The sequence below is a fragment of the Saccopteryx bilineata genome, chromosome 2 (genome assembly GCF_036850765.1).
Source record: "Saccopteryx bilineata isolate mSacBil1 chromosome 2, mSacBil1_pri_phased_curated, whole genome shotgun sequence".
NCBI classification, from domain to species: Eukaryota; Metazoa; Chordata; class Mammalia; order Chiroptera; family Emballonuridae; genus Saccopteryx; species Saccopteryx bilineata.
Genome location: NC_089491.1, coordinates 65,667,028 through 65,685,576, shown reverse-complemented (window position 1 = coordinate 65,685,576; position 18,549 = coordinate 65,667,028). Strand labels below are relative to the sequence as shown.

The following is an 18,549-nucleotide window of genomic DNA, read 5'->3' as shown; positions in this document are numbered from 1 at the left end:
CAACTTTCACTTCAATAGAACCAAGACTGGGCCCTCTAGTGGTAGCATTTTTCCCTTCCAACTAGGACTTCCAAACGATAAACCCAAGATTGTAGAAAAGATGTGCTAGATATTTTCCATTTGTCCATAGAAGCCTCACCTCTACATATTGCGTCGACCTGTATACCCTCAACATTAAACCTATTCTGCAAGTAGGAAAGCCCTTAAAAATGTCTATGATTGAGGATTATATATTTAAGTGACATCTCAGGAGATACAGACTCTTCCTGGAAACAGATCAACAGTGGTGATTGATACCATCTCTGGAGAATAACAGTAAAATAGCTCATTAAAGTCTATCAAGGTTAGCACTGCACAGGAGAATGGGTTCTTACACATGTGGGTTACTGACAAAGTTCACTGAAGCCTTTAAGTGAGACTGTGGTTCTGCTTCCTCTGTGTTCCATCAAAATCTGATAGTTTAGTCGCTGCGAGTTTGAATTTGTCTCCATAATCTGCCCCTCCCGGGTGCCAGGTGTAGAGGAACAGAGTAGGCCTGGGTCAGGGCTACGGGCCCTTTAAAGGAGCCAAGGCCTGAGCTGATTGGCTGAGGGTCGGAAATCCTCTGTCATGGCTAGCCAATCTGCGAGGCCAGGCCCGGTCCCAGCCGAGGTTTGTGACCCGGAGCCTGAAGGCTTCTGCGGCGGTCTCCGTGTCCTTGGGCCTCCGCCGCCTATTGAATAAGCGCCACCCCGGGGGGTCCGGGCAGGCCACAGGTAGGTGGAAAGCGCTAGTCCGCGGGTCCTCGTTTTCCAGGGCTGAGCTCCAAGCCCGAGCGCGCAGGGCCGCGCTGGGTGCACGCTCCTTGTGAAAGCCTGCGTTTGGCTCTCTTCCTGACCCTAGTGCGTTAAGGGTATCACCAACCTTGCTATTCCTGTCGCAAGACTCCTGGGCTTCAGGAAATTCCCAAGTTACAGTAATTAGGCCCAGGAAGGGCGGGTGGAGTTAAATTGGAGAAAACATACCAGAAGCTGTGGGTTTCTGGCTGGAATTTGCAGGGGAAGTGGTCTAATTTAAATGAAATGCAATGACTTATTGAAAATGATTGTAATTATGCAACTAGTCAGAAATGGAGGTAGTTAATGTGTACTTTGATCAGGAAATGAGTCAATGCAGAAAGAGGTAAATGTAAATCCCAACTTTCCAGATAGTTTCTCTTCCCTATAGATAGTTGACGTGAGGACTCTCCCTGCACTTCAGGGAAGATATCACCCCTTAAAGAGCACTGTAAAAGACACTGCTTTGTGACAAACTGTGTGTGTGTAGGAATGAGATTAGAGGACAGTTGTTTTCTTTATAAATGTTAGCAATGTATGTAAAAATTCAATTATCTACTCCTATATGCAGAAGAAAAAAAAAAAATGGCAAGTGACCTGCGTTCCCTTTCTCTTGTTCTTTGTTGCTTTTTGCAAACGTTTATGGGCAAGAGACACCATGAAGACAGCCAAGATTAATAATACATTGCTTCTGCCTCCTGGCAAGTTCTGGTCTGCTGTTGGAGACAATTGACATGGGGCAATCAGAATTTGCATAGAGGAGATAACTTATGCTAGATCTCCCCACTCTCAGTGGGTGGTCCCCAATTCTGGTCACAGGATGGAGTGGGACACTGGCAGAGCACAAGGGAAACCAGGCTTCCCAGGCCTGTTCAGGGTTGTGCTTCTCTCTGGTGAATGACTGGACTCCTGTTCCCAACATTAAAGCTGACTCTGGATCAGAGGCCCCTGTATTTCCAGGATGGGTCTTAGGTCAGGATACAGGAAAGCTACTAAAGTCTGGCTTGCAGTTTCCACTCCTTTGGAGCCCTATTAGCAGGGGTAACCCATTCCACATGGCATGAGATGCTCCCCCTCCTTCCTTCTCCCCAATTAGCCTGAACCCAAGATTTCTTGATAGAGATATGGAAAACAGGAGCGCTGATGGCTTTCCACAGAATACTGTGAATCCTGGGTAGAAAGTATTAATACTGGCCAGTCTGACCCAGGGATCACAACCCTGCTCAACAGCTTATCAAAGGGAATCAGCAACATTGTTGAGGGCAGAGCAGTTGTAATGTCCTTGAGTTTTTCATTCTGAAAGTAAATCAACAACTGAAAGTCTTCTGTACCTATCCAATTGGATTAAGAACAAAAAAAAAAAAAAAAAAAAAAAAATCAAAGCTGTAGCCTACCTAGAATTGATAGCTCACTTAAGAACTTCTTAAGTATGATAAATAAGATTGACAATACTATATATTCATTTAAAAATTGTGTTGCCCAAGACATTTAATTATCCTTATGTTTTCCCCTTTAGACTTCAGTAATAGCTTGAAGAGAACAAAGGTGTTGCTAGGGAAGGATGGCCAAGAGATATCAGCAGTGGGTGGATGGGAATAGGGGGTGTATAGGAGAGGGGCAGGAATTACAAAAAGAGTATTGATATAGTGACCTTGAGATACTTAAAACTTCCTAAACACAAATGCAAGAAGCACAGAAAAATCTGTCTTCAAAGTGCATGATGCATCTTTTGAATACCCCTCCTCAGAAACAAAAATTCTATCATCCAACTGTCTAGAAGGTAAAAGGATAGAAGGTATCCACCCAGTCCCTCACTAAAAAGAGAGGGTTTATTTATTTATTTTGTTTGTTTGTTTTCAAGCATTCAGTTGTTCATGATTTACAATGGAAAACAAAATTAGGAAACATAGAGCCATATATTTATACTTGTAAAACAGAAGATTTTGGAAATCATCTAGTTCAATCAGCTGATCTTAGTAAATGATGACCAAGCCAGTCAAGTTTGCCCACAATCAGACAACTCTTAGGAGCAAGGACTAGAATCCACACTGTGTTCCCGGGCCAGAGCTTTTCTTTTTTAACATTGTCCTAAGCTCACGATAACCCAAAGCCAGGGGTCCCCAAACTTTTTACACAGGGGTTCAGTTCACTGTCCCTCAGACTGTTGGAGGGCCAGACTATAAAAAAAACAACTATGAACAAATCCCTATGCACACTGCACATATCTTATTTTAAAGTAAAAAAACAAAACAGGAACAAATATAATATTTAAAATAAAGAACAAGTAAATTTAAATCAACAAACTGACCAGTATTTCAATGGGAACTATGGGCCTGCTTTTGGCTAATGAGATGGTCAATGTCTGGTTCCATATTTGTCACTGCTAGCCGTAACAAGTGATATGACGCACTTCCGGAGCCATGAGGCGTGTGTCCTGCGTCACCGGAAGTAGTACTGTACGTGAGCAATGCTGCACTTTGCGGCGCTGCCACGTATAGTACACAATACACGTACAGCATCCACATCCTGTGCTCCTCTCATTGACCACCAATGAAAGAGGTGCCCCTTCCAGAAGTGCAGCGGGGGAGGATAAATGACCTCAGGGGGCCGCATGCAGCCCGCGGACTGTAGTTTGGGGACTCCTGCCCAAAGCAGAGCACATAGGATATATGTAGAATATATTGTTTTAAGCCTTTTTGCTTTTTTTGTATTTTAGGTCAAGATGGGATTTATATTTTCAAAAGCTATGAATGAAAACATGAAAAACCAACAGGAGTTCATGTTTATGAATGCTCGACTCCAGGTAATTTTAAAATAATTAGTTTTTTATGTTGTTACAGTGGTTAAAATTTCAAACACATGCTCCAGCAGTATGTTCTCTTTGACCCCAAAAGGTAAAATACTCTTGGGCTCCATCCTCAAAGCCAAGATGAAATGGAGTATTAACCAAATGGTAAACAGGCTTTTAAAAATCTCCAATCCAGGTATGTCTGTAAAAATTTCCATACTATAGGAAGAGACAACTGCTCAGAGTATAGGGTAGGCAGAATGATACCCTCCTCAAAGATATCTGCATCCCGATCCCTTGTGAATATTTTTCCTTACATGGCAAAAAGGGACTTTGCAATGTGATTAAATTAAGGAGCTTGAGATGGAGAAGATCCTGGATTATCTGGATGGGCTCACTGTAATCACAAGGGCCCTTATAAGGAAAAGAGGAAGGCAAGAGGGCCAGGGAAGGTGGGGAGAGAGAGAGATTTGGAGATGCTGTGCTGCTAGCTTTGAAGATGGAGTAAAGGACCACGAGCCACACAACACAGACAGCCTCTAGAAAATGGAAAAGGCAAGGACATGAATTCTCCCCTAGAGTCTCCACAGGGAATGCAGTCACACCAGCCCATTTTGAACTTCTGGCCCCCAGAACTGTAAGATAATAAATTTGTGATGTTTTAAGCCACGAAGTTTGATCATATATTATATAGCAATAGAAAACTAACACAGAGTATGAAAACTTGACACTGGATATATACATAGGCTGGATAGAAAAGATCAAAGCAAAGAAGTAGATTGTCTAATTGCCTAATATAGGTTGTCAAAAAATATTTTAAAATGTATGCCAAAATCAAGTGTTAAAAGTTTGACTGGGGCCCTAGCCAGTTGGCTGTTGATAGAGTATCGACCCAGTGTATATGGACGTCCTGGGTTCATTTCTCAGGGCATACAAGAGAAGCGACCATCTGCTTCTCTCCCCCTGCCCTCTCCCCCTTCTCTCCCTCTTCCCTTCTTGCAGCCAGTGACTCAGCTAGTTCCAGTGTGGGCCCCAGGTGCTGAGAATAGCTCAGATGGTCCGAGTGTGTCAGCCTCAGGTGCTAAAATAGCTTGGTTGATTCAAGCATTGGCCCTAGATGGGGGTTGCTGGGTCCAAGCACATGCAGGAGTCTATCTCTTGATCTAACCTCCTCTCAAAAAAAAAAAAAAAAAAAAAAAAGTTTGACTGGAATTTTCTGCCTAAGATTTCAAATAAAGATCTCTAGGCCACTGTGTTCATTATGGCTCTCAGAGTTAAAGGTCCTATGTGAGGCAGTATAATGAGTGGTTAAAAGTGAGGCCTAAAGCCAGACTGCCTGAATTTGAACGCCATCTCTGTCCCTGACTAACTGCATGACTATGTCCCAGAGTCCTAATCTGTACTGGAGGTGATATATCCCCTTCATAGAATTGTTTTGAGGAATAACAATGGTAGTGTATAGAAAATGTATAGAGCGGTGCCTCAAGTCTTTAGAACAATGTCTCTCATTCTATGAGTATTAGTTATTGCTGTTGTTATTATTGCTATTAAAGAGTGAGAAGAGTGTCTTGTTTAGGATAATAATGTCTTTTGGGGGAATGGACCAATTGAAAGAGCAACTGAATTACTGTAACAGAGCAAAGTGACATAGGGAAGACCAAATGTTAGGTGTACAAACCAGCCAAGAATGTCATATACTGAATCCTTGTCCAAGACCTTTGGAAACAAAAGGCTTTTACTCTTATATCAGTCCTCATGAAGTCAGGGTCTGTGAAGGATCTGGGATTTTACCCTAGTTGTAAGCTAACAAATTAGCCTGTCACTATTTCATGGATGCTGGCAGAATATAGGAGACACCTAAGTGAGAGACAGAGAACTGTATTACTCAAAATACAAGCACCATGAGCATGAGGTTGATGTCAATTCTCCATTCCCCCTAAGTATCACAGAGTTGACACAGATGGGTTTAAATGGGTTTTGTGTCGTCGGTGGGTTTGTGGCACATCTGAGTAACACTGGGCTTAGGGAATCCACTGCTTTTATGGTGAGTGGTGAGCTGGTAGAGTTGGGAAGGGTTACCTCATTTCTCAAGGTTGTTCACTATAAACATAACCCAGAGAAATGGCTTGACCAAGAACAGTCTGGGCCTTGCATTCTTGGCCTACCCAGCAAGAATGTGCTGGGACAGTCAGGGACTATGGCGGATCGCCCCTCCCGACAACCTGCCCCTCAGCCTGATAGACCAGAGCTTTAAGAACAACCTTGACTTCTGCCCACTTATCCCAGCAACCACTATAGCTGGTGCTGAGGTCAAACTGGCAGGAAGGAGCACTATCGACATCAGTTTTCAGCTTAGCTGAATCAAAGGTGAAACAGGCCCAGGCATTTAGGAAAATCCCTGTGAATACAAGGGCCCTATTCAGTCAGTAGCTTTGCTTCAGGTAGCAGAATGGAATAAAGGTTTTCCCGAAGGGACAGCTATTACTTTATGCAAAATGGAGATGACAATAGGGCCAGGCCAGCCAGGCCTTCAAATACATTTTAATTTGACCAGCAAATGGGCCCCTTGTAGTTGTCTTATCCTAGTTAACCCACTCCAAGTGGAGATGTCAGGCCTGAGAGATACATGACCTCCATGGGTGGGGCATTCATTTTTAACAAGAGCTCTGCAGTAGGCCAATAGCTCCCTCACTCTGTTTAAAGGAGTATATTACAAGTTGAATTGTGACACCCCCTCCTCAAATCATATGTTAAAGTCCTAACCCCCACTGCTTCAGAATGTGACCTTATTTGGACATATAGTCTTCACAGAAGTAATCAAGTTAAAATGAGATCATTAGGATGGATCCTAATCCACTCTGACTGGCGTCCTTATAAAAAGGGGAAATTTGGACACAGATAGGCATACAGGGACAATGCCAGGTGAATATGAATTTGGCCATTTACAAACCAAGGAGAGAGTCCTGAAACAGTTGCTACCCTCACAGCTCTCCCAAGGAACCAACCCTACTGACGCATTAAGTTTAGACTTCCAAATTCCAGACTTGAGACAATCAAGTTCTGTTGTGTAAGCCACTCTGTGGTACTTTGTTATGGCAGCCCTAGAAACTAATACGGGATATATTTGGTGGCAATGTCCAGCAGGTGACACTGCAGTACAGGGCTTCTCTGGAGATCAGCTGTGATTTTTCTGTTTTTCTCTCTGGGGATTCTATATTGTTTCTATTAGACTAACTGGAAGGGGTTAGGGAATCCCTGAGTGGAAGGGTGTCCTCTCATCACTGTGAATATTTACAATATAAGCAAGTAACCCATCAATTTCATTATACATTTATATAATGGAGTAAACAACAGCAGGGTGATGAAACAGCTCAAAGGTCACTTTTAATTTCTCTTCCTCACTGCAAACTTTGTTCAAACCCTATCAGGTGAATTCCAATGTTCTGTTCCATCTGGGAACACACACCAATAAAGTTAACATAGGTTATTCAGGGGTTATCTTAGCTGTAAAGCCAGTATTTGCGGCTGCCATCAAAGCCGTCTGGCCAACGCAGGTTCAGGTTTGATTCGGATCTGTTGTAAAGAAACAATTGAGCCAAAAACTGGTGGTCCATTTTCCTTTAATCCTAGCTTGCACCCACTAGGCGAGAAAATACAGCAGGAAACACTTCCCTTTCCATTCAGGGCTCCCAAAGCCACTGTCATCCAAGTTTTCCTAGAATCAATGCTTCCACCTCACCAGTCTTATTCACCTCTGTTCCCCATCTCCTTCTCCTCTATGAACTGGCTTCTCCTTCACCATTCCGCCATTTTGACTGCCTCCTCCATGTGGCTTCCCTGCCCTGCTACACCATAGGCTCTTCCTCTCTACAATAACGTGATCACTCTCCCTCAAATGGCCTCCTAGCTTCTCCTTTTAAAACCTTTTGGCACGAAAGTCCTCCCCCAACACACATTAGTATAACCAAGCTGTTGGGCAGATAAACTGTATTATGCTCACTTTGTTGAAAATGTCGCTGCCCACGTGAGGCCGTTGCCCAGGTGATATTAATGTGTGTTGAGAATCCTTGTAGCCTGGGGCTTGGTTTTGGGATTAGGCCTTTTCTACCCTTTTTGATGTGGGGTGGTACAATCCAATCATGCCTTAGAGAAGTGACTTTGTATTGGAGACTTCCCTATTTTGTATATTGGATTAGAGGTTGTGAAGCTACAGTATAAAGTGGGGGCAGAACAGGAGTTTGCACTCTTGGTTCCTGGGATGATTAGCATGAGAGAGCAGAAAGAGGCCATGTGGCCAGGAGAAGCAGCCAAGATGGTGGAGTGCTGAGTGAGATGCCAGTTTGTGTAGTGTTTGTATCTGGGATAAGGAAGGAGATGGGGAACTGAGGAGAATAAGGCTGGTGAGCTAGAAACCTTTGATTCTAGGAAACTTGGATAAGTCAGTGGCTTTGTGAGCACTGAATGTGAGTGGGTTTTGGAGCCCAGTGTGTATTTTTACTTGCCCGCTGGGTGCAAGCTAGAATTAAAGACTATGGCCCACCAGTTTTTGGCTCCGTTGTTTCTCTACCGACTATCCGAATCCAATGCAAACCTGCACTGGCCGGGCTGCTGTGATGGTGGCCCTGGCCGTGCCTCCTGGCTTTACACAAGCCCCTTCTCAAGCAAGAAGGGCATTAATATTATCACCTGGGTGACAGACAGCGCCATCTTTAACAAAAAGAGTGAACAAACCCAGAAAATACAGATTTTACAACTCATTTGCCCAACATTAGCAGTTTTAGAAGATTATGTGTCTCCCAGCTAGCTGGGGAAACTGGAGTGCAACGGGGCTAGAAAGCTATTGTATTTCCCCATGTATAAAATGCACATTTTTTGGAAAAATTTAGGGTCTAAAAACTGGGTGTGTCTTATACAGTGGTTGTAGATATTTTTTACTTGCATTTCCATGCTTTTTTGTACTTGTTTTTATTCTCATTGTTGAAGACAGTGATTCATCATCAGACACAGATGAGAACAAGCTAATAGATGGGAGTTTTGACAGTGATGAGGACTTGTATGAATTTTATGATGAATAAAACTTGAGTTCAATAACTTTATGTAATACATTTTTTTTTTTTAAATTTCAAACCGCAAAATGAAGGTGCGTCTTATACATGGGAGCTGTGCATGAGGAAATATGGTATTTGCCCTTTGGCTCCTTATCCTCCCTGAATTGCTGCTGCTGCTGCCTCTGCCGCTGCCTCTGCCGCTGCCTCTGCCGCCGCCGCCGCCTCCCATGTGCAACCCTGGCCTCCACAAGTACTGGGGTTCAGGGACATCATGCTTTAGCCTCTACCAGCACCACTGATCTGCCCTGTGTTTCATAAGAAATGTCCAAATCTATAGAGAATTTTTATGAGTGTATTTGAACCAAACTAAGGACAACTGCAAGGAAGCAAAATTTCGATGGATTGAGAAAATGCTCTGCAGAATGGCAGTTTTGCTGCTTATTTTATTCATTAGAATAAAAGGAGGAGATGTAAGTAGTGCCACATGAAATCTGTTGGTGGTAGATTAAGGCAGGAAAAGCAAAGCAGGGAAATAATCTGGGCGATTGGATAAAAAGCAAAATGCAGAGACACATACTTCTTCTACACTGGTTAGTACAAGACTGTTAATAATTAACATTTACAGCACACAGAGATGGTATACAGGGAAGAAGCTAACAACGAGGGGGCTGAGGTCTTGTACTCTGGTGCAGTGGGTGTACCCTGAGGGGCAGAAAAAAGACAAGTACTCTGACATTTCAAAGGTATTTAATCTTAGATGCAAAAGACAATAGGCTCAATTAAGATAAAGACTGGTCTTTGTAGCCTGACCTGTGGTGGCACAGTGGATAAAGCGTCGACCTGGAATGCTGAGGTTGCCGGTTCAAAACCCTAGGCCTGCCCGGTCAAGGCATATATGGGAGTTGATGCTTCCTGCTCCTCCCCCCTTTCTTTCTCTCTCTCTCTCTTCTCTAAAATGAATAAATAAAAATTAAAAAAAAAAAAAAAGACTGGTCTTTGTTGAGGAAGATACTGGCCTAGTATGTGACTACCACCATGACCTGCTTTTACTTAGGAATGTTTATGTTCAGGCCATCCTATGTGGTTACTTTGGGTCTCTGGGTTTGTAAGACCACCATGTAGGCCTCCCCTGAGCTTGTCAGGTCTTTTTCATTCACACCTGTTTCTTCGGCACTTTGGGCCAATCTGGTGCTTAGCTCACACTCCATCTGCATGAGAATAAGTATACTTGGGTACCTCTGTGCAACAGAGCCATAAACATTTGAGTCCCTACACTCCCCTCCCAGAGGTTCCCCAGCACACAGCCAGCTGAAGTTGGGAGGGAGACAGAGGGAGAGGTCAGTTCAGTTCCAGTATGTTAGACCTTGAATTTGCTCTCAGTTTCAAGGGCCTCACTAGGTTCAACAGCCAAGTTTCTAAAGATTTTAATCTGCCCAAAGTTCTGTACCCTCAATGCTAACATGATGATTTCAGCTTTGGGGACTCGTTGACCCATCAGCCAGCCACAGCTACATTGCATACCTTTGGGCTGAGGTGTGAGGTTTGGTGCCCCAATTGTGATAATATCTTTCCTTCTCTCACTCAGAAGAGAATGTGCTACAACCAAAGAACCATCTGGGTGTCCAGTTTTGACCCTACCTTTTGTTGCTCAGCCTCATTTATTATAAATACAAAAAACAGTGAGAGACTCTTACTCTACCCTTCCACCCTGACCACCACCTGGGGCATTTTATCAGATCTCAGGGAGTCTTCTTAAATCCAATAACCCATCAATGAAGGCTCTTGTCCTTACTCTTTCAAAATGCCATGTTTCTACCAGCATCTCATCTTTGTCACAAAAACAGACACTGTGAAGGGTCTGGGATTTTACTCTACTGGCAAGTTACGGTAACAAGTTAGCCTGTTACTGTTTCATGGGTGCTGGCAAAAGACTTTGTTACACAGCACAAGCAACTTGAGCAGGCCACAATGGGCATGAGATGTCTTCTATGTGCCCCAAGCCCATGGAGGGCACCAAGGTGGGCCTAGTGGGGTGTTGAGGTAGATGCAGAAGGTTTGTGACTATACTGAGGAACAGTGAGCTGTGGAATCTACCACTTTTATGGTAAGTAGTCAGCAAGGCTACTCTTCGGTAAGAGAGGTTACTTCACCCCTCAGGGTTGCTCACTGCAAACAACCCTGCAAAATGGCCCATGTAGAGAGCAGTCAGGGCCTGCATACTTGCCCTACCCAGCAAAGAGTACAGCAGTGTTCAGAGCCTGTGCCAATTTATTCTTTCAATATGCATTGGTTAAGATGATTAGTTTTCCTTATTGATCAAGATATACTTTATTATTTATCATCTAATTTCAAGGAAGGAGACAAAGATCAACATGGTTGAAGCAGCTTTCCAACCCTAAAGCTATTTTGAGTTCTGACCCTAATTGGGGAAGTTTAGTGAGAAAACATAGTCATCTGCAGCCATTTTGGAAGATCAAGTTGATCCCAGAATGTACCCATTTAAAGGAATTAAACTTCTAGGATCATTCTTAGGTTTAAGCTATTCTTCTTTTTGGAAAAAAGTATCATGAAATATTTGATACATATAAGAGAATATAGATATAAGTTTAAAGTATAAGAAAATGAACACCAATGAACCCATCACAAAACTGAAGAATTATGTTCTCACAATACCCCTGAGGCTGTCTATGGGTTCCTCCCCACATGTTGAGTGAACCCAAACAGTGAACGCTAGGCTGGAATTGACCTCATGTCCCAGAGCCCTGAGGACTGAGCAGTACTGTGCAAATAGAAGAAATCAGCCACTGGGGTGGAAGACAACATGTCTTTGTAATTTCTTTAGAGGGGAGAGTTTTTAAAACCCCAACTAAAACAGCATGCCTACTAATATCTTTAGCCTACCATGATCTTAGGCTTTCTTCAATAAATGGCACCTCAATAAAAAAGGTAAGTAGAGGAAATAAAGAAGTAAAGCGTTTGCTTTATAGAGAGTCTTGTGGTGACAAGGAACCCAAAATGTAGAGTAGGCAGTGAAGAGGAGAAAAATGCAGTCAACTCTGTGTCTGTATGGAGCAGGATAAGCAACTGGAAGTTGGGTCAAGAACTGGAACGATCAGGGGACTTAACCTGGAAGTGCTTTAAATAAAAGAGGTAGAATGATCAACACAAGTTCACTGACAGTGGGGACTACAGGAAGGCTACGATGGCCTGACACTTATGCTTGGATTCACAATCACGTTCCCCATCCCTCTACTGGCTCCTAGCCTCCCCATGTCCCTCACCAGTAATCATTCACCTGAGGTTCGTTTTTTGTTTTTGTTTTTTTATTGCGGTAAAATATACATAATACAAATTTCACCTTTTAAAGTGTACAATTCAGTGACATTTAGTACATTTACACTGTTGTGCAACCATCACCACTATTAAATTTCATAACATTTTCATCACCCTAGAGGAAACCATACGCATTAAACAGTCACCACCCAACCTCCCTCTTCCTCCAGCCTCTGGGGGAAAATAGGACTTGCCTATTCTGGATATTTCATATACATGGATTCATATAACATAAGGTCTTTTGCATCTGACTTCTTTCACATAGTATAATCTTTCCAAAATTCATCTATATTGTTGCATGTATCAGGATTTAATTCCTATTTATGGCTAAATAACATTACATTGTATGGCTATATCACATTATATTTATCCTTTCATTGGTTAACAGAAATTAAGGTTCTTTGCATCTTTTGGTTATTGAGAATATTGCTGCTATGGAAATTCTTGTACATATTTTTGTTTGAACACTTCCTGTTCAGATCTTTTGAATATATGCCTAGGAGTGGAATTGCTAGATCATTTGATAATTTTACATTGAACTCATTGTGGAACCACCAAAATGTCCAAAATGGTACCAGCCTGCTCTATCTCTCTACTAAAGTTAGAACAGATGGAAATAATTGCATTTGACTGCATCATGAAGGATTGGGTCTAAATGCGAAGAACATGAGTTACTTGGTTTGTAAAGAGGCTGCTAAAAATGTTCAGCAAATCTCTTTAAAGGTGGGGCAAGATATTAACATGTCAGGAATCACTTAGAGGAGTTAATGAAAATACACTCTTGAGACTTAATTTTCTGTATACTCTCTATATTCAGGCATGGTAAGAAATGTAAGTAAAATAATTAATAAAGGTCACTGGTACTACCATAGCCACTTACATGTACAAAGGTAAACAAATGGCAAAGAAAGGTCAAGGCAGCAAGTCAATCCTGTGCTTCCTAGCCCTTCCATTGCTGACAGTGGGTCCAGGGCCCTTTCTACACTCAGTTTTCCAAGAATGACACACTGTTTTTAAGTGTGTTCACAAACTTAGATGAGACCAGTAAATCCAGTTATAGATGGGCAGAAAGATTTTCCTTTTCTTTTCCTCTCTCAACTATGATTTTATTTCATAAATCTGATCAGAGTGAATTTTAATTCATTTTTAGTTCTTCATTGCTTGAGCAAGCAGGGTCACCTATTTATTAACTCAGTAAAGCATTTACTAAATGCCTAGTATAGAGAGAGGGGCACAAAACTATTAATTTTAAAATGATCCTATAGCTTTAAGAATTTTCTCTGTTTTCTCTATAAATATTCATAATATGCACATATGCACACATACCCAGCCTTATTCCTAAAAGAATTTCAGGTAGGCTGCTATTCTAATCTTTAGACATCTCACATGTGTGTTGTTTCGATTTCATTTTCTTTTTTATGATAATTAAGAAAGTAGGGGAGCAGGGAGAGGAGGTTTTTAGAGAGAAAGAGTAACCCTTATAAACTTGCTTAATATTTAACACAAGGGAGAAAAATCCAAAGGGTTCTTTTTTTAATTCATGGGGGGATACTGGTTAACAACCGTATCTTGGATAAATTTATTAAATACAGAATTGTAATGAATCTACATTTTAAAGAAATGTTTTAGTTGAAATAATTTTAAATTTCCAGAAAAGTTGCAAAACTAGTTCAGAAAGTTTATTTTCTTTTCTCTAGCTGATATGAACAGTTTACCGCTATCAAAACCAATTAAGTAGCATTAGTATACACTATTAACTAAATTACTGATCCTTTTAAAATTTTACCAATTTTTCTCATAATGTCCCTTTTATGTTCCAGGATCCCATCCAAGATCTTATATTGCACTGAATGTCTCCTTAGTCTCCTCCAGTCTGTGATGTTCCTCATTCTTTCCTTGGCTTTCATAATGAGCCTTTTTACTAAGTTGGTTAGTTATTTAGTAGAAGTTTTCTTAATTTTGTTTTTTTTCCAGTGTTTACTCATGCTTAGATTGAGGTTGTGGTTTTGCCCCCCTCCCCACCCTTTTAACGTATTCTCAAACCACAGAATGCTACTGTGTCTTTGTAATTGCATCACAGCAGAGAACACCTGATGTTATGTCGTATTTCTGGTGAGGTTAACCTTGATCTCTTGGTTAAGGTGGCATCCACCAGGTTTCTCCACCGTAAACTTCCTCTTTTTTCTCTTCTAACTGATAAATATATTTTGGTAGATACTTTGAGACTGTTAATATCTTGCCTCTCCTCAATCTTTTGCCCACTCATTTTAGCATCTATTGGTGGGATCTTACATGCAACAATTATTACTATGGGGTTTGCTTAATTATGATTTTTTATCTCCTTCATCTCATCTATGTTTGTTGAAAAAGCTGCATCTTCTTCATATACTTATTTATTTATTATAGATAAATATGGGCTCATGGACATTTTATTCTATGGGTCATCTAGTACCATCATTATTTTATTTATTTATTTATTTATTTATTTATTTATTTATTTATTTATTTTCTGAAGTGAGAAGTGGGGAGGCAGAGAGACAGACTCCCGCATGTGCCCGACTGGGATCTACCCGGGATGCCCACCAGGGGCAATGCTCTCTATTGTAACCGGAGCCATTCTAGTGCCTGAGGCAGAGGCCATGGAGCCATCCTCAGCACCCGAGCCAACTTTGCTCCAGTGGCCGGCATGCCCACCAGGGGCGATGCTCTCTATTGTAACCGGAGCCATCCTAGTGCCTGAGGCAAAGGCCATGGAGCCATCCTCAGCACCTGGGCCAACTTTGCTCCAGTGGAGCCTTGGCTGAGGGAAGGGAAGAGAGAGAGGGGAAGGAGAGGAGGAAGGGGGGGTGAAGCAGATGGGCGCTTCTCCTGTGTGCCCTGGCTGGGAACCAAACCCGAGACTTTCACACACCAGGCCAACATTCTACCACTGAGCCAACTGGCCAGGGCCAAACCATTTTATTATCCAGCTCCACACCTGGAATTAACTTATTAAAGGAGTCCTGGTTCCTTTTATTGGAGAATGGTATTTAGAAATCAAGATCTGGGTTCTAGGTGTGCTTATTGCTTGGCCATTATTCCTAGATCCTCTCAGCAAGGACATATACATATACTGACCTATGCATATGTATATGCTTGTATCTATTTCTATATCTACCTGTAAGTATGTGTATTCTAATCCATGAGTTTACACTGATACCTCTGATTGCAATCCAGAATGACATTTCATTTGAGCCTTTCCCCTTTCTTTACCTGCAAATTCTTTCTCAGACAGTGAGACACCTTTTCTAGAGGCCACCTGAATTCCTTGGCTCATGTCCCCTGCCTCCCTAAGCCAGCAGTGTGGCGTCGTCATGTCTCTCTAACTCTGACTCTCTTGCCTCCATCTTTCATTTATAAGGACTCTTGTGATTACATTGGGATAATCCAGAATAATTTCCCCATCTCAAAATCCTTTATTTAATCACTTCTGCAAAGTCCCTTTTTGCCACATAATGTAATATATCCACAGGTTCAGGACATAGACTTCTTTCGGGGGAGAGAGGATTATTCTGCCTACCATATGTACTTATTATTTCCAATCATTACTATTATAAACAGCGCTATAATAAATAACCTTGTGTCTTTACACTGTTGTACTATTGGAGACATATATTCAGTGTAGATTCCTAGAGATAGGATTGCTGGGTCAAAGGTGCCTATGTAGTTTTGTTAGGCCAGATTTCCCTTCCAAAATGTTGTACCAATTTAGGAGTGCCTGTTTTCCCAAAGTCTCACCAACAGATTGTGGTCTTGCTCTGTAAATTTTGCCAGTGTGACAAGCAAGAAAATGGTATCTCAGTCTCATTTAATTTGCACTTGCTTCATTATGAGTGAACTTGAACATCTTCTCACATTTGAGAGCTTTCTACACACCTTGTTTTTGTGAATTGTCTATTTATTGTTTTTTTCTGTCCACCCTGCACTTACTTACTTACTTTCTTTCTCTCTCTCTCTCTCTTTCCTTCCTTCCTTCCTTTTTCCTTTCTTCCTTCCTTTTCTTTCTTTCTTTCTTTTTTTCTTCCTTTCTTTTTTCTTTTCCTTTTCTTTCCCTCCCTCCCTCCCTCCCTCCCTCCCTCCCTCCCTCCCTCCCTCCCTCCCTCCCTCCCTCCTTCCTTCCTTCCTTCCTTCCTTCCTTCCTTCCTTCCTTCCTTCCTTCCTTCCTTCCTTCCTTCCTTCCTTCCTTCCTTCCTTCCTTCCTTCCTTCCTTCCTTCAACAAGAATGAGACAGACAGGAAGGGAGAGAAATGAGAAGCAGAGAAGCATCAAACTCATAGTTGTGTCACTTGAGTTGCTCATTGATTGCTTCTCACACGTGCCTTGAGCAGGATGCTCCAGCTGAGACAATGACCCCTTGCTCAAGCCAGTGACCCCGCACTCAAGCTGGTGAGCCTGCGCTGAAGCCAGTGACTTCTGAGTTTCAAACCTGGGACCTCAGTGTCCCAGGTCGACTCTTTATCCACTAGTCCACCACCAATCAGGTGCTATCTCAGTTTTTACAAGTTCTTTATGTATTAGGGATATTATCCTCTTGTCTGTGGAACATATTACCATTATTTTCTCCCAGGTTGTCATTTGTCTTTGACCTTGTTTATGGTGGGGGTACTTTTTGCATGAATTTTTTTTAATTTTTATGTGTTTAAATTAACAAACCTTTATTTTATTGCCTCTGAATTTTGAGTTTTTATTTAGAAAGTTTTTTCTACACCTAAGTTAAAGATATAGTCACCATATATCCCTATAGTACTTTTATAGCTTCCTTTATTTACATTTAGATCTCTAATCCATTTGAAGTTTGGCCTTGTATGTGGTGTGAGATACAGATCTAATTTTATCTTTTCCCAAGTGGATATCTCACAGTACCTACATTTATTAAAAAGTCCATCTTTTACTTCAGTGATTTGAGATGTAACCTCTATTAAGCTTCTATATGTACTTGGGTCTCTCTCTGGACAAACTATTCAACTGGTCAATTTGTCTCTTCATATACCAGTATAAGACTATTATAAATATGGATGCTTTTTAGTGTTTTGATGCCTAGTTAAGGTAGTATATATCAATACAATTGCAATTTATCTTTTTGGTATTTCCTTTTCAGTGTTTATTAAATGTTTGCTTTTTCATAGAAATTTTATTTCAACTTGTTCAACTCTATAACATAGTTTGTTGATTTTTTTTATTGGGATTGCATGCATTTATAAATTTATTTAGGAAGAACTGTTGAATCATCTTATTCAAGAACAGGGGAATATTTCTCCATTTGTTTATTTTTATGTCTTCCAGGAGTTTATAAATGAATTACAGACTAAATGAAAATTTTTTTTTTGCATGTAGAAAAAGGAAAATTTTAAGTTAAATTTTTCTATAAATGATTATAAAAATATTCTTGCAGTTGAATTCCTTGTCCATCTGGCAATGAATTATATTAGTAGTGCATATTATGGAGGGACAGTCTTATTCTGAAATGTGCAAGATTGAAGAGTATGAATATATAGAATAGTAGAACTTCCAAGCAGGTTGGGGTATCACAATGGTAAATCTAGAAGGGAAAACTGGGCCCCAGACAGCTGCCTGCTGGGTTTACAGCTAGTACATGGCTGCTAAGGACTATGTTTCACTCTCCTTGTGTGCAATGAGAAGTTCACAAGCATTGGAGTCAGACACACGTGAGCTCATCCTTGCTCCATAAGTTATTGGTTGTATGCCCTTGAATGAATGATATAGACTCTCAGAGTCTCAACTTCATCACTAAGATGTGGAGAAGGATACCCAAGTACTAAACTTGTATGGCAGAGGAGAAGCTTAATAAGTGTTCCCTTCTTTCCCATTTATCTACTTTCCCCTCCCTTTATATAATCAATCCTGGTAATGGGACCAGGGGGACAATTAGCCTGTCAGCCCTACAGCCTAAAGATGAAAAGACAAAGTTGAGTAGTTTTATAATATCGAAATATTCTGAAATTGTTCACATTATTTCACGTAATACTTTTCTTGAGAGAAGAAATGGTTGCGTCATTTTCAGGAAAGAAAAATTCTGTGTTCTCTTTGAATCTGTTTGGTAAATTAATTATGTTCATTTTAAGTTCATGTTTTGGTTTGGTTCAACTACATTTACTGATGTTAGAACAAATATTTGACCCATTAAATTTTGGATTTATTACACTAAAATATTATATAAGTTAGGATTTGAGTTTTTGTTATGTATGTTTTGTTATAAATTTATTTTAGGTTCATTTGGTTTTTAAAACCTTGTACATGACTTAGATGCCAAATTATATAGTATAAAATTATACTATATATAGTAATTATTTTCTGTTATCTGCCCAAAAAGATAAATATTAATTTGAAGCCATATTTGTGTTAAGGAAAATGTGAACTAGAAGACTTAGAGTTTAAGGTATTATATTGAAGGGGCCAGTCCTGCCCCACCCTGGGCCCCGTGGCCCTTGGCTTCCCTGCCCTTCCCCAGTCGGCACGACCAAAGCAATGTGGAGCCAGGAGCCAGGAGCTGGAGCCCAAGCCTGCG

The 18,549-nt window shown here is 41.1% G+C and overlaps 1 protein-coding gene and 1 long non-coding RNA gene across 2 annotated transcripts in view; both read left to right on the top strand.

Moving 5' to 3' along the window:
- The first annotated feature begins 617 nt into the window (after positions 1–617).
- Positions 618–18,549, top strand: part of PLGRKT (plasminogen receptor with a C-terminal lysine) — a 40,885-nt gene continuing 22,953 nt past the window's right edge. Inside the window, exons 1-2 of the mRNA XM_066254740.1 lie at positions 618–755; positions 3,532–3,618. Coding sequence (XP_066110837.1) covers positions 3,538–3,618 — 81 coding nt within the window. The 5' untranslated portion in view covers positions 618–755; positions 3,532–3,537. The remainder of the gene's footprint in view (positions 756–3,531; positions 3,619–18,549) is intronic.
- LOC136322863 (uncharacterized) lies at positions 3,718–9,621 on the top strand. The gene is made up of 2 exons (XR_010728870.1): positions 3,718–3,799; positions 8,744–9,621. It is a non-coding gene; the product is annotated as an uncharacterized lncRNA (long non-coding RNA).